The sequence below is a fragment of the Semicossyphus pulcher genome, unplaced genomic scaffold (genome assembly GCF_022749685.1).
Source record: "Semicossyphus pulcher isolate SPU_LCO1_2020_fin unplaced genomic scaffold, fSemPul1.0.p SCAF_15, whole genome shotgun sequence".
In the NCBI taxonomy this organism is placed as follows: domain Eukaryota; kingdom Metazoa; phylum Chordata; class Actinopteri; order Labriformes; family Labridae; genus Semicossyphus; species Semicossyphus pulcher.
In genome coordinates, this window is record NW_027211659.1 from 19,680,064 (window position 1) to 19,696,279 (window position 16,216).

The window sequence follows — 16,216 nt, forward strand, 5'->3', positions numbered from 1 at the left end:
AGTGAATAAAGAACTTTCTTCAGGACTACTGATAATTTGATCAGCTAATAGCTATTTCCATATGATCTGCTCAACATTTGGGTATTACCATATATTTTATTACTTCTAGATTTAATCAAATCAGATAAAGTTGGACTCTTTTATACTTCCCCTTTGTTCAATATTATATGATTTCCAAGAGCAATAAAGTGTGACTGGTGTCACACTCAATTCTTTTCTCAAGATCTGTATGGCCCTGTTCTATTAAGGTCGCCAAGGCTCATTTTATGACTGAAGTTCTTTTCTTCCAGCTCACTAGCTCTGTCTGTATCAGTCGTCATCACTTAAGGCATTAAATCGTCACAACTAGCGGTTATTTGAGTTACTCTTAATTAGAACAGTATTGTCGGTTGGAGAAAAAGACTGTCACAGCCACATAGGAGATATTCATGGAGTGGGCTATTCATCCTTGGTTACCATATTATATATGACAAAGACACTCAACAGGTATTCGGTGCTGTTAATTCTAAAGCCAAACATGTACCAAGAATAAAAATGTGACTGTTAAAAACAGCTTTGTGGCTTTTAAAAAGTGCTGTTCGACAGGTTCTCGCACTTACTCCAAACCCATTATTGTATTGTCAGTTAAAAAAATAAAAATGCAATTAAATGATCCTTCCTGAGCCTCCCTCTCTTGAATTGTTGGTCTATGTTGTTTGTGGACACATTCAGGGAGATTTTTTTCTCTGACCTTAAATTAAACAGATTGAAATTCCCGATAAGTATACCTGTATCTCCGCAACTGTGATCTTATCATCCGTCCCTTCTTCTTTAAGATGGCTCAGAATATCATCACTGTGATATTGAAGACATTTGATGTGAGCTGCAGTTTCAAAATGTGACATTTTGCTGCTGTGTTTACAATATATTTAACCAATCCCAAACTTGCTAACAGGCGTTTTGGTTTTTGTGTTTGTCATCACTATACAGTGAAAAATTACACTTTACTGTACATTGTCCATGAATGTAGACTGATTGGTGCAGAGGAGCCAATTATCGCTCATTCTGCAGTGTGCATCCATCGGAAAGGGAATTAGTTATCACAAGCCAACAGGGAGCCATTATAGAGTATTGTTTCAGAGAATGATGTACCCTTAGCTGCTTTGTGTTAGCCAGACGAGAAACATCAGAAACAGACAGAGGAGACAGTGTGATGGCACTGAGAATAAGCAGCAGTTGTGCATATCATCTGTCTTTGTAAGGTATGTTATACAAAGACTACTTATACTAATACAGATAGTTTCATTTCTTCCCATATGAGGACCCTCCCGTGACATGTGAACGACTACAATTATTCTGTTTCTTCCCTAAACCATCAATCCTCCATATCCAAAAAAGTTACCTATAATCAAATTTTAATCTTAACTCCCAATGCAACCTTTTTTACCCCCAAAGTAGGGCTATAGGAATGGTTATCTGCCAAAAAGACATCACATCATTTCCATACATTTCTCATCATCATCATCATCATCACCATAATCATCATCATCCGTATTTACTTAAAGAGGGGTAGAATGAAAGAAAGAGGGAGAGGACATCCCACATTAACTAGGTCTGACTTCAACACCAATACAGCAATATTCACAAAAGTCTTGCATTCCTTATTTTCTGTAAAAGTGTAGATGTAAGCAGTAAACTATACTCATGTAAAAACAGAAGCACTTAACCTGTAAATGTCCCCTTCGGGGGTTACTAATGGTGGTACTTTAAGGTTCATGTGTAACTACAAACTGCTTCATATTATGTAGAGCAATGTCTTCTAATAGGTAACCACATTAATCTTTATGCCTAAATAATCAGCATGTGGAGTCTCAAGTGCATATAATACAGTCAATACAGTCAGACCAATGCATTTTAAGAGGACTGCAAAGTGTTTAGTAAGTAGGCTAAATAGAATTAATACATTTTAATTAAATAAAAAGAAACAATAATTAATAAATTAATTAAATAATAGGATCATCAGAGAGTACTATGGCAGGGCATTTAAATTAATGATGGCAGCTAATTCCATATGATTGTCACGTTTAACAGATTTATTGTTTTAAAAGTATTGTTTAAACTTTTGTTTTAGTAGCAGTTGTTTCAGTATGGTGAAGTATTTTTTTTTTGTGACGAGTTATTCTCAAACTATTTTGGCAAAGAAAAAGTAACGGTACAAACAAAATATCTCTTAACATCACTTGGAAACAGTATGGTGAAGTTGATAGAATGAGATGGAGCTGGATGACATCCAAATCTTACGCATGCGCAATAGATATATTTTCTAGCCTGTTAAGCTACCAGCCTGCTGGACAGCTGTAAGCTAGCACATATATATATTAGACAAAGAAACCTTGTGAAAGAGATTGAGTGAAAAACAGTTTAGAGTAACGAAGGGTGAAAGGAGCGACTGTGACACAAAGCTGTATGCGTTATTCGATATATATGGAAGTATGAAATTGAAAGGTACGCCGTCACCATATCTTTTTAAACTTTTTGTGAGCTGTCAGTGCCGAGTATAGCTTTGCTAGCTGCTAGTTAGCCACCGTTGTTTTCCCAGTAGCAGATTGTACCAAAACGTGAGCGTTTATGTTAGCTTTGTTAGTTAGCATCCTGTCACAGGGATCAGTGCAGGCCCTTTGTTTTACACCGGGTAATGCGGAGCTTACACAAATTATCTTTTTAACTTGAGGTAGCCTTAGCTAGTTTTTATTGCAAAAGAGGAGGGACGTAACTGTCATAAGTTAGCCCTGTAATGCTATAATGTGAACAGATTTATCAACATGTTTAGTGTTAAGCTAGCTGATAGGTGTTAGCTGCATTTGCAGTCTAAGCCTGAAGTTAACATTATTCTTGCTAGTGATAATACAAATGTTAGCTGGAGTTAGCTAAATACGTATTGCACACAAAGATGACAGATTCGCGCAATCCAGTTGTTGTCCTAATGTATTATTATCCTTGGCTTAAATAGCTAACATTTCAAAGGACCGAAAGTCCGGTTAAGTAAAATTGTGAAGCGAATTTGTTGATAGTTTGGAAATAAGTGTACATCACTTAAGCTGATGTTAAGTTAGGCTAACGTTGAGCAGTTGCCTTCTAGTGATTTCGATATTTCTTTATCAGCATCAAGGGTAACAAGTCACATACACTAAAAACTACAATAGCATATCGGCTTAAAGTAAACAGAAAAGCTTGTCAAAGTTATTATTATTTAACTTTCAGCTACTGCAAACTAGCTTTATGTCTACATGGAAAGCATAATTTCCGTTGTGTCGGAAGCGAGATAGCACGACTCAGCTAATATGTCATCCAAACAAAGTTGCAGGTGAATCTTGAGTTAGCCAATCTAGGTTAACCGATTGGTTTATAGTCCGAGCAGTCCGTTTCAGGATAGACGAAGATATGTCTTTACAAATGTTAACATAGTACATGAGAATGTATTTAAGGCTACACTACCAATGTGGGCTAACACTCTATTTACTTAACTTTAACTGGTGTCTTAATATGGTGGTAACCTTGACTAGGTTTAATTGTAAGAGCTCAAGTTTATTGCAAGAACTGTAGGTTTATTTCCAAATCCTTGCATACTGATTGTGGCTTACTTTAGTTACTTTTAGATTTGATCAGGTCTAAGTCTTATGTCTGTGTTTCTTTTTCTTTCTAGAGTGGAACATGAAGATGGGACCATGAGGGATCCTGTGATAACTTAAAAAAACTGCATTATTGTTAGTTCAACCCACAAGAGGTGATGAGAAAGTTTTTATTTCTTCCAATTGTAACTATTGTTATTATTAACTTTTGTATCACAGTTCCTGTACCTTCTAGCAAAGACATTAATATTTGCCTATAACATTAAATAAATTAAAATCATATCATGCAGACAATTTAAAATCAAGTCAGTATTGCATATTGTGTTTAGATTTCTACTCTCTGATGCATGATAAAAGACACTAATGAGGCAAATTTAGTATTAGCCTCAAATGTCACAACCATTGCTACAATCATGCCTACAAATATTTTTACAGTCAGACAGAGGAGCATAAAGTAGAGCATGTGTCATCCTGCAGTAATAATTTGTAAATAAAGATTCACAGCTTACCTTTCTAGGATGTTACGTACACATAACGATAATTAATACATAATATACGATCTGCATGATATAAGATAGGGATTATACAAGATCCTCTTGGCTTCTCTGGAGACTTCAATTATCAATGACGTTACGCTGCTGCTTATACATAAATGCAGTGATATTGCTTCAGCAGATGTATATGTAATTGATGCATCACAATATTTTTCACAATGGAAGAAGCAATGCGTTTGTACTCAAGTTGACACCTGCTTTTCCAAGATTCCTCTAATCCATCAAAATTACCATGTCATTTATCGGACAGTGTTCTTTTGTAGTCATTGCTTCCAATGATTATAATTGCACATTGTCTCATGATTTCATATTTTATCTTATGACAGAATCTTTGAAATAGGGAAAGGAAACAATTGAATAAGCTTGACTACAGCCTCATGTCATATTCCCTTTGCCTGTCTGTGTATAATTCAATTGCAGAAAAGCAAGAGTTTCGTGATTTGTCTATTCTAAATAACATGTCGGGGTACTCGCTCACAAAGCAAGAAAGTGATATCAGGGGTGGAAGATGGTGGAAGGACAATAGTCCTATATTGCCATCCCCTCTCTGCCTTCTTGCATTGTTTGAGTACATGCGGCCCACACAATATTAGAAACATTTGCGGTGTGTGATAACATTGTCCAATATTGTAATGATACTATGATGTGCGATAAACTTAGAGTTTGTATGCCTTTTGCTTCTACGCAGTACCTGTGTTTGTAACACATCTTTCCTGAATCCAAAATAGCAGAAGTGCTGTTTTTTTCACCACAAGGTCTTCTTCAACCATATTTTCCCCGCTCTTCTCCCCTTTCTTAGCCATTGTGCTAGCTATCTTTGTAGTTGTCACCAAATTGACATCAACTAATCTTAGGTCAGCTGGTGGCTAGCAATGTGTTTATCACAGTCGTTAGTAACTGTCATTTAAGGAATAAAGGATCGACCCTGGATCTTAAAAACAAGATGAAATGAATTTAGCAACAGCTCAGCTTACAACTCGAAGGCCCAGTGAAGAGTTTAAGAGACACTGATTTTTAACATGAAACAGCTTTTTTATTTTTGCAGGATTTAATTACTGGCTCTGTTTGGTTTGGAGTGGAGGAGACCTCTACGTATAATATGGCTCTTGGTATAAATCTACTGCACAATGAACACTGAAGGATTCCTAACCTTAAAAACAAGCTGAGCACTTAGGAAAAAAAGCAAAGCTAACCTTGCAAATATTTTGGCTCATGACAAAAAAACTGGGATATTTTTAGACCCGGTTCATAAAGCTCACAGCCTGCCATGCTTTGGCTCCTGCATTGCTTTGTATACAATGATGGAGCTAAAAAAAATAGTACAGTGATTTGAATGACAAAATTTGAGGCGACTCGGGTTCCTTTCAACTGATTATTTGAATTATTGACTTTTAGTGGTTAGTGGCTAGATGAATACAATGTTGGGAGATAGTTTAATCTGAGACATGGGCTTAGAGGCTTTGATATGAACTTCACTTTGTGAGAAAGTTGAATGAAATGGAAAGTATTGACACTCTAAATGGGGATGTGTACCGTTATAGTCAGGTGAGGAGGGAATATCGAACACTTTCAAATGCTATTCCCCGATAGCAAATGTGCACATGTGAACTCCTGCAGTCTTTTTGTCTACATTCGTTTGCAGCTGTCCTAACAGTTTTACTGCTCAAGTTAAATGAAATTGGCAAGTTTGCACTGGAATAATGTTATGCTGTTAAGACTAAGACAACATGCATTTGCCCTAATCTCCATTATCTGTGCAGACTTGCTTGCCAGAGCCTCGTCTGTAACTGGGTTTAAAGGGGTTTCAGAGCTGTTTAGTAACTACCGAAATCACCTCACTACTTGGTCAATAGTGTGACATGGGATATGTTTTTCCACGGTGTGGGGACATTCTAACTGTCTACTTAGCAACCACTGTGCCCATTTTTCCTACTTCATTTGCAGAATTATTCTTTTAGAGACTCTACTCAAGTTATGAGAGAAACAATACATCTATGTATAGCTCCATTTAACCATTCCATATATTCAAACTTTTGATTCCATATACTTATATCCATAACTTAATATACTATTCATATAATATTTTTTTAGATGACATGGTACATTACATAATGATTTATATAGCTAGATAGATTTAAAAAAAAAGTGTGTTCAATATTTTGTCGTATTGTATTTCATACTAATTTTTGATGTCAATTTGTATTGATTATTTTATAACATAGCGATTTAAGGACAAGAGTGAGTGGTACCCCAAAACCGGTGATGTCCCGGGTTCCCACCCCTCCTCCTCCTGGGGAGATGTCAAGTGGACCTGTGGCAGAGAGCTGGTGTTACACACAGGTAAGGTCATTTTTCTACTCACTGAATCTTGTTATACAGGAAGGTGAGAGAACAACTCATGTTTAGATAGCTAAAAAGCAGTGATTCTCAACTGGTCTACCCTCAGGATCCACCACCACCTCCTTAATGAAAAACCACGACCCAAATTTCTGAAATTTTATAACAACTTAAATTAATTTAATGAAAAATGCTGCAGTTTGGACCTGAGTTGGAAAAAAACATTTTAGTATATAAACATCACAAAACACAACAACACAACAAAAGTTCATTTAATAAGCAGCCTTTTTTAACAGAAATAAACTAAAAAAGTGCAACTACTGTAGGGCTCATCAAGTTTCAAGAATGTAAATGTCACTGCAGCTTCACTACACTACTTATGCAAGTAAACCCATGTCCTTCAAAATAAATGCATAGCATAGACTTTTTGCCACAACTTTTTTTTTTCAAGCGCACATATGCGGCCAAATGAAAACTGCTCCGCAACTCACTTTTGGGTCCCGACCCACCACTTGAGAACCTGGGACTTAAAGTCATGTCACACGAGTGGGATATCCACATTAAAACTACCAAACCTGAAGCAATGGTATTTAATTCCAAACACATGTTCTTATTTTTTCTTTCTCCTACATGTTTATTGACCTTTTTCACATCAGACTGTTTCACTTGTCATAGTTTAGGAATCACAGGTCCACTCAAAATGATCTTCGACACAGTTCCATTTAAGAATCCCAAAAAGCCAGACCAATACCAGGAGAATACCAGGACCCTGAAACTTAAACAGCTAAATAAAAGTATCACTATCAACACTATCATTTATTATTACCTTTGCATTGAACATTATTCATTGATATTATTAGTATTGACTTTTGTTTTTCCTGCTATGACAGATCGAACTGTCCTTTAGTGACAGAACGTTAGTATCATTTGTATAACTAACCTAGGGTGGACTTCCCCAAAATCAAGAGTTACTGGACAATATCTGAGCAATCATCACTTTTACTGTGAACATGTGTTGTTGTTTTTTTTTTTTTTAGATCAAATTGCCATGCCAAGCCATATGTATATTTTTTTTCCAGCTTTAGTCTGATGGTTCTCTGTGTTTCTTCTTCTCGTTCCAAGGTCAAAGTTGTGAAGTTTTCTTACATGTGGACCATAAACAATTTTAGCTTTTGCAGAGAAGAAATGGGGGAGGTGCTTAAGAGCTCAACATTCTCCTCTGGCCCTAATGACAAGATGAAATGGTTTGTACTGAAGCTAAACCTCTCACTGCAATTCATCTAATGCAGGGTTTCTGTGGGATGTAAAAGCCCTTTATTGTTTGCGAATAATTATAGCCTTTAGAGTTTGGGAAAATCACATTCATGCTGACAAGTATGCATTAGGTTTCTGATTTTATCTGTCTTTCCAATTGTTACTCATTAGTTCATGTCCTTGATTTCCCCAAAACATAAACATGAAAGTCATTAAAACTCAGTATGTTTTATTTTCATGTGAGAACTCTGGCCATAACTGATAACTATAGAGTCCTTCAAACAAAAGAGTATCACAGTAGCAGGAATGACTGTTCAAGTTTGTGATGTTACTGATGTGCAGTGTTTTCTGTTTACTTGCCAGGTGCCTGCGAGTCAATCCAAAGGGACTTGATGATGAGAGCAAAGATTATCTGTCATTGTATTTACTTCTTGTTAGTTGTCCAAAAAGTGAAGTCAGAGCAAAGTTTAAGTTTTCTTTGTTGAATGCTAAAAGAGAGGAGACAAAAGCGATGGGTGAGTACAAGCAATCATAATGTTATCACATAAAACTTTACTTGATGTGCTATATATTTGGCGTTTCCTTTTATACCTTCAGTTTCATTTATTTTTTCACTTGATAACAACAGTAGGGCTTTATCAAGACTAGCAACTTTTTTTTTTCTGGTTACAGAAAGCCAAAGAGCATATAGATTTGTCCAAGGCAAAGACTGGGGCTTCAAAAAATTTATACGGCGAGATTTCCTACTTGATGAAGCCAATGGACTCTTACCAGATGACAAGCTCACCCTGTTCTGTGAGGTAATTTTCACACTTTTTCTTTTATTCTTCAGATTAATAAATGTCAATACAGAGCCACATTGAATAGCTTTAAGTTTGGAATGCCAATTCCATAAGTTGGAAATGTTGGAAATTATGAATATTGTATCGGGCTCTTTCTTTTCACTGCAGTTGGCATGTTAAAATTTGCTTCTGTTGAGCTTTTAACTATACATACAAAATATTTTGTGTAAATAAGTGAATCTTGTGTCTTAATTCTGCTCATTATCAGTTTACACCAGAGTGTAATCTGTAGTGTATTTTAACTCATAAAATATAGTTTTGCTTCGTACCTTACCCAAGTATGGTCGCCTCCTCTCCCCAGCCGGTCAGCTTTCACATTAGTAATTTCGTTCCGTACCCGAGTACGCTTACGGTAGGACTCCGAAGCAGAAGGTGGCATTGTTTATGTTGTTGTTCCAGTGTCAAAAAGCGCGTGAATCGCATGATCCCAAGACCATACAATGGAGCAGACCTTCACGCAATGCCTACTATTATTCATATTTTGGAGAAAATCTCAAGAACAACCCTCTCAACTGCGCGCATACGCGGATTTCGGGGAAGACGTTATAAAAAGCAGTCCACTTCCATGGTTTGGTATGGTAAGCTTTCATATCTGATGCATACCGTACCCGAGTACACATGAACCACCTTTTCAAGTGGACCGAGTTTTCGATACAGTGTTCTCACCAATCAAGCAAACCAGACTTTGGGGTCAAGTGTACTGGGATCTGGGCCCGGGTCCCTAATGTGAAAGCCCCCTTAGAATGTGAATGTTAAATGTTTCCTCTGTTTCACATTGTTTACAGTGATGAATGTTTTATTAAAAACTTTTCATTCAATGTTTCAAGAAGAATAACTGTCTCCAAAATATTCCTTTAAGTGGCAATATAAATGATGTCTTAGTAAAATTTGAATTCCATTGGCCAAATACAACCAGGACAGAGAGTGTGCCAGAACAGTTCCAACAGATTCTACTGTTTCAGGGAAATTTGTACTTTGAATAAAAGAAAAAAATAAATTTAATTAATTATTAATTTATTTAAATTAAAGACAAAATGACTTTACCCATCAGTTTGGTGTTTCAGCAAAGTTAATTAATTTCAGTTTTTGCGAGCAAGATTCCCTCCCACCGTAGAATCCTTAGTCTTTAACATTATATTTAAAATAGGCACATTAAACATAAATAAGACTGTTCTAAAATTCAGAAAGACATAATTGAAACTGGATTTGTTAAGATTTGCAGCCTTGATTACGCTGCTTTAGTCTCTGTCTCTCTGATTTTTCTCATGTACAGGTAAGCGTTGTCCAGGACTCTGTCAACATTTCAGGCCAGTCCAACATGAACATGTTGAAGGTACCAGAGTGTCAGCTGTCTGATGACCTGGGGAACCTGTGGGAGTGTTCACGCTTCACAGACTGCAGCCTCTACGTGGGAGGGCAGGAGTTCAAAGCACACAAATCCATCCTTGCAGGTAAGATCGTCCAGGGCCCTCAACACTTTTAGCAAACAGAAAACAGGAGGAAAGCCCAAAAATGGTTCTAGCAAGACATGTACATAGCTGCTCTTTATAGCTGCAATACTGGCTTGATTTTAGCTGCCTCGTGCGACAGTGGGCACTTATCTACCCAACTACCCCGGCCTGGCCTTTCTTGACCCAGATGACTGTAGGATCCAAAAGATTGAGAGGCTGACTCTCTTCCACAGCTCCATTAGACATGGTGGCAGCTGCGGTGGTCATGGGGAAAAGCTGACAAAGTGGCATTTATACGGATTGTACTGTCTAATACTGATGTTTTGTGCTTCTGGTGTGCTAACATGCTCAATATGATATTTAATTGTCAATATTTAAAGTATTGTATTTATTTCTTTAACAGCAAGGTCACCTGTCTTTAATGCAATGTTTGAACATGAAATGGAAGAGAGTAAAAAGGTAAGAACATCTTGCATCTTAAGTTTGCTTCTTGTCATCCATAATGTTGCTTCTTTTTGTCAATAGTGCCATTGCAGCTACAATGGCACAGTGCTACATTTTCTACTAAGTAGTATTTTTTCTAAAGAATTTTTTAAATGATGGATGTTTTTGGGTTTCCAAATTCTATTCAGTCATACAGAAATCTCATTCCATGCCTTTCAGAACCGCGTTGACATCAGTGACGTAGACCCAGATGTCTTCAAGGAAATGATGGGCTTCATCTATACAGGAAAGGCCCCGAACCTGGAGAAGATGGCAGACAATTTGCTGGCAGCTGCAGATAAAGTAATTCAACCTGGTGCTAATATTTTTGCAGAACTCAATGTTTCAGTTCTTTTTGAAGGCAGGAAAAAACATCCCTCCTTTTTCTTTGTTTGGCCAGTAATCTCCATTGGGCTTTCTATGTTTGTTACGTAGCTCAAAACTGTTAATTTGTAATATTGTTTTCTGATATTGATGTTTCATTGTTATAAATCATGTCTTTAGTTTTTCAGTTGCAGTCTTTAGCCACTCATTCCACTCTGAAATGTTCTTGGGATACAACAAATTTTAGCTACTAAAGAGATTGTACTTTCTAATCTTGTCAAATTCAGGTTTACAGTTCACCATGAGACATCATGTCTAGTTAATAAAATCTGGTCACTTTAACACTAAAATAGAAATCCAGTTAAAAACAGTTATTCTGTGGATAGTCATGCATTTCAATGTTTGTACTGTATATTGTTACCTTTGAACTTGGGTTCAGAGCCTCCGATTAGTGTAGAGATCAACACCTTTAAGCCTGGATCTTATGTGATAAAATACTTAAGACTTGATGTGCAATTAATTTACTAGTTGGGATATTCTCCCATGTCTTGCTCATGAATTGGCACTTTTTGTAGCCCAATTTTGCAGCTCAAAATAGGTTGCATTAAGCTTTAGATTTGTGAAGCAATATGTCTTAGGGAACACTGCTGTGAAGCCTCCTTCACCACCATTCTTTCAACCTGTTTACATTAGGGTTGGGATATACTCTTTATTCTTATATCTTCCACTTGAAGTTACTTCGGATTATCAAAAGGCAACCCATCTCCTGAAGTAGAATCAAACAATTGACATGCCACTTATGTGTATGTCTGTGGTTTGTGCTACAAACACAACATTGTGTTATTAAACATTAGTCTTTTATTTTAACTTTTAGATCACAGTCCAAATCATATTCATTCAATTAACAGTTCTTGTGTAGTGCAGAGTCTTGTTGAACCTCCTTATGTAGAACAGAGCTGCTGGGTGTCAGATCCAGGGAAGAGCAGCAACACCGGTGATGGTGCTTTGTAAAGTGATATGGCTAAAGCTAATGGTCCTGTTGTCAATGTCAAACGTATATTTAGTTGTCTCTTTTATGTTTTAATGAGAAGCAACTGGCTGGCATCGGGTCAGACACTACTCATGTTTTTTATGATGTTTTCTACGTGAAGCAATGGACCGTAGCACTGTCTGCGCAAGACAGATTTCTCCTCTGGGACAAGATGGTTTACTCTCACTTACTCTCTCTCTGTCTCTCTCTCATACTAGTTTGTAATTATTAACCTTAAGTCGAGGTGAAATGAAAAATGTTATTTTTATCCTTTTAGATCACATCCTCGGTAATATTGTGCATCTATTTGACAATATAGGCCAACAAAAATACAGAAAATCAATTTCTTTGTATTCTTATATCAAAATCCGATCATTTTTTTCTTCCGGTAAAACTAAATTTCACGCGAGCTTACGTAAGTTAGCACCAAACAGTTTCAACCAATCAATCTGCGACATTTAGCCGCAGAGCACCAAGAACGCTCGGTCAGTTAGGTAGCTACTGCGCTGTGGAGAACGTCTGTCTACATCCACGTCTCAACGATCAAATCAAATCCCTCTAATGATATGCCCCACCTGCACATCCTGTTGCACTCGGAAATACATCACGATACGGAAGCTAGATACTCTCGAAATGCCGTTTCAGCTCGACTTAAACAGTCACTTGTACCGATTAATGAGGCTCAACAGGAAAACATGCCTCCAGAAACACTCAAGAAACATGTCTAAATGATCAACAAATTACTATTATTATATCTTTGTTCCGAGAGTAAGTTAAAATCGCCTGAATATTGGTGCTTAAAAAAACTCAGTCTCATCTCAGTCTCAGTCTCGCAATTTATGAGCCAAATTCACAATTAGCTCCCCTTTCACAGAGAAGCAACTGTATCATACATATAGTGCTGATCCTAAATCTGATTTTCTAAAGTGATAAATCTTATTTTATTTGTATTTGAATCTGGTCATTCCTATTTTTTAACATTGCAATACATATTGCAGGAGCATTCTAGTTGGGTCTTGATAATTTTTCCCCAATATCTAATAGTTATAATCATCATCTTTTTATTAACAGATCGGAATAGTTGAGACAAACCCTCCAACCATGGGCATCCATATGTAACCACAAGTTTTTTTTTGTTTGTTTTTTTGTTTCCCTCTCAACACCTCATCCCCAGTATGCTCTGGAGCGTTTAAAGGTCATGTGTGAAGAGGCCCTGTGCAACAGCCTTTCAGTGGAGAATGTGGCAGACACCCTCATCCTAGCAGACTTGCACAGTGCCGAGCAGCTCAAAGCACAAGCCATAGATTTTATCAACAGGCAAGTATCGCAAAAAAAAAAAAAAAACCTCCGGTGATAAATTCCTGCTGCCATTTCTGTTTACCAGCCCTGAATGCTTACCTTTTTATCTCCTTGCCATAGGTGCAGTGTCCTGAGACAGCTGGGCTGTAAAGATGGAAAGAACTGGAATAGCAAGTATGTAATTAGCTGATATGTGTGACACAAGATTAATAACACACTCTTATCTCTTCCCCCAACCAGATGCATTAGAATTCAGTGTTTTAGCTTAGGCAGACAGAGTGCTATTTGCCTTTCAGTTTGAAGCTCCATATCTTTGTATCCAAGTTATTAATAGACTCGTACCTGGATAAACCCTAGAAATGGAATATTTGGAGAATTTTAAAAAGAAAGGGAGTGGTCACTATTTGAAGTTTTCCCTCAGATGATTTAGTTTTGTTGTAGGGCACCTTGAAACGTTAAAAACATTTAAACTTATTAGACTGTTTATATTGAAAGTGTGAAGACACTTTAATCCTACGTTAATTTCAACCTATATACAGACAACACTAATGGCCCTTTTCACATCTTTCTTGCAACTGGCAAATCAAGTCCCCCTTCTTTATTTTGTCATTACAATCTCATTTATGTTTATCGGTTTTTAATGTGAACATTCTCATGTCTTGACTGTAACTTCATTTTGACTGTGCTTACAGTCATGCAACAGACATAATGGAGACTGCAGGCTGGAAGTCAATGATCCAATCCCATCCTCACTTGGTAGCTGAAGCCTTTCGTGCCCTGGCTTCAGCACAGTGCCCACCCTTTGGTCTTCCCAGGAAACGTCTAAAACAGTCCTGACTGCCTGACTATGCCCCAGGAATTCACTGGAGGTGTGAAGCATGGGTTTACAAAGGAAGGACTAGCGAGGGTACCACTCTTATTTCAACCAAAACTGAACACACTTGAATAAAGAAGAGTGGAGCTTTCTGGCCAGGTATGTGGGGAGGCCGACACGTGGACGACTGACATCAGTGGATTGGGAAAAAATTGGTAAAATTAGTGTTGCTTGCTTGCTTTGCTGCCCTGCCCAAACTGAATTTTGTTCAGCTCGGGTAGCAAGTCAAGCTGTCTGCTACTGTTTTTTTCCTGTAATTTTAAAAATGGCCTTAATATATCTGCCATTGCTCTGGAGCTGCTCTAGAGTACTTTGTCTATTTTACTCTGTGCCTGCCTTGTCACAAAGACCAGGCCACCTCCAGGTTGCACTAGTTCCCATGAATAGTCATTTTGATATGGAGTTCTATAGGAACGTAACAAAGGTTTAACTAAATGGGAAATATTATATATTTGTAATGTTTAGCCCGTTTTGTGACTAGACATTAAAAAGCATGAACACTTTCAGTGCAAGGTCAGTTCTTTACACTTTTTAAAAGATGTGTATGCCCCATATTGATGGCACCATTTCTATGTAAATGACAGTTGATCAATCTTCAGAAGACCAGTGTACAAGAGAGTCTGTTCTATTGCATATTTGTGGGGGAAAATTGTATTCTGCCATTATGAAGACCCTGTGTCAATCCTTATAATACATGTAAGAAGGAACAGTGTCTATACTTTTGCCCTAATATATTAAAACATTGGAAGTATATGGAAGTATTTAGTCTCCCATTTGAATGACATATTCCAGATCATACGTCTGTGAACCGTTATAGATTAAATTTTGAGAATTTCTGTCCTTAGTATTGCCAACTTACAAATATTATATATTCTCAATATATTGTGGTTAACAAAAAGTGGAGAGACTAATGCATGGTCATGTTATTGTCACAGAAAGTGTCCAAGTACCAATTTTTTGTTTAACATTTTATTTTCTGCAATTATCTGATATATTTGTGCAGAATTAAATGAATTGAGTATGTGCAAAAAATTCCTCTCACATGCTTGGATATTTGTAGGATGCTGAGCATCACTTCCACTGGCAATGTTATTCCGTGATTGAATGGGGGGTTGTCATGTTTATCCAGTCTGTCTCGTATGTAGTGTGGTGTGACCAACACTTCAGAGGATTTTGTAAATTAAAAGAAGTAGTAATCATTTTTACATGATATTACTTATCATTCAGTGTGTTTGTTTGGAAGCTAAAAAATGAAGTTGTTGTCTGCAAGAATGCCTGCATTAACCCATTAAATCATTTTCCAGCAGTCTGAAAAGCCGAGGTTTATTGTATTGATTTTTGTCTTTTAAATGTTCATGTAAATGGATGCCGATACGAGGTCCAGTTGATTTCTTTTATTTCTCTCTATCCACTGTATTTTTTTAAGATAAAAAATAAGAAAACACAACTTTGTTTATTGAAAGAAAATGTGCTTCTACTGCATTAGTATAGTAACACGTTTAATGTTGAACCTTTTTCAACACAGGAAAGACGTTTTTCCTCACAGATAAGGCTCTAATTAAAGTGTAAGCGAAGCTGCTCTTTACTGCTTCAGAAACATCTTTATCAGTGGCTTGTTGATCCTTTTTCGCCCCTCTCAGCTCAGATCCAAGGAAAATACCTGATACCATCTATGCTTTAGGACACCTCTCCAACCCTTTATTGTTTTCTCTCCCTTTTCTCTGCGTACTGTAATGCTTGAAAGAGAAGATGCCTGCAGTCTTGTGTGACAATTAAAATTATGCTCTGTCATTTGATTGTTAAAGAAGCAATGAACTATGGGCCAGAACTTGAGATGCTGTATATGTATACTTTTTCTTAAATTGTCAAGACATTTTATATGTCTTAGGACTCCACCAAACAGAAGTGACAGTTTAAGAAAAGAAGCACTTTTATTTCATCTCAGGTGGAAAATGCATCCCAGGAGTTAGTTTGTGATAATCTCTTGCTCGGATGCTTTTGAACTATTTTGCTTTTGTTGGACTAGAGAAAGTAGTGTAGTTTGTTTCCCAGAATTCATTTTGATAAACCCAAGGAAGGGTCAGGCACCTATGAAATCCATGTGTTAAATGCGTACGCTAGAAAAAAGCATTTAAGGACAGAGCTTTTGCTGAAAATATC

General features: G+C 37.0%; 1 protein-coding gene across 1 annotated transcript; it reads left to right on the forward strand.

The window, feature by feature from the left end:
* Positions 1-2,341: 2,341 nt before the first annotated feature.
* Positions 2,342-15,444, forward strand: spopla (speckle type BTB/POZ protein like a). The gene is made up of 12 exons (XM_069663097.1): positions 2,342-2,484; positions 3,683-3,763; positions 6,385-6,502; positions 7,622-7,743; positions 8,117-8,268; positions 8,426-8,553; positions 9,869-10,046; positions 10,450-10,505; positions 10,710-10,832; positions 13,058-13,200; positions 13,303-13,356; positions 13,875-15,444. Exons 3-12 carry the CDS (start codon positions 6,425-6,427, stop codon positions 14,017-14,019), a joined length of 1,179 nt encoding a protein of 392 aa, XP_069519198.1. The 5' UTR covers positions 2,342-2,484; positions 3,683-3,763; positions 6,385-6,424; the 3' UTR covers positions 14,020-15,444.
* Positions 15,445-16,216: the final 772 nt, after the last annotated feature.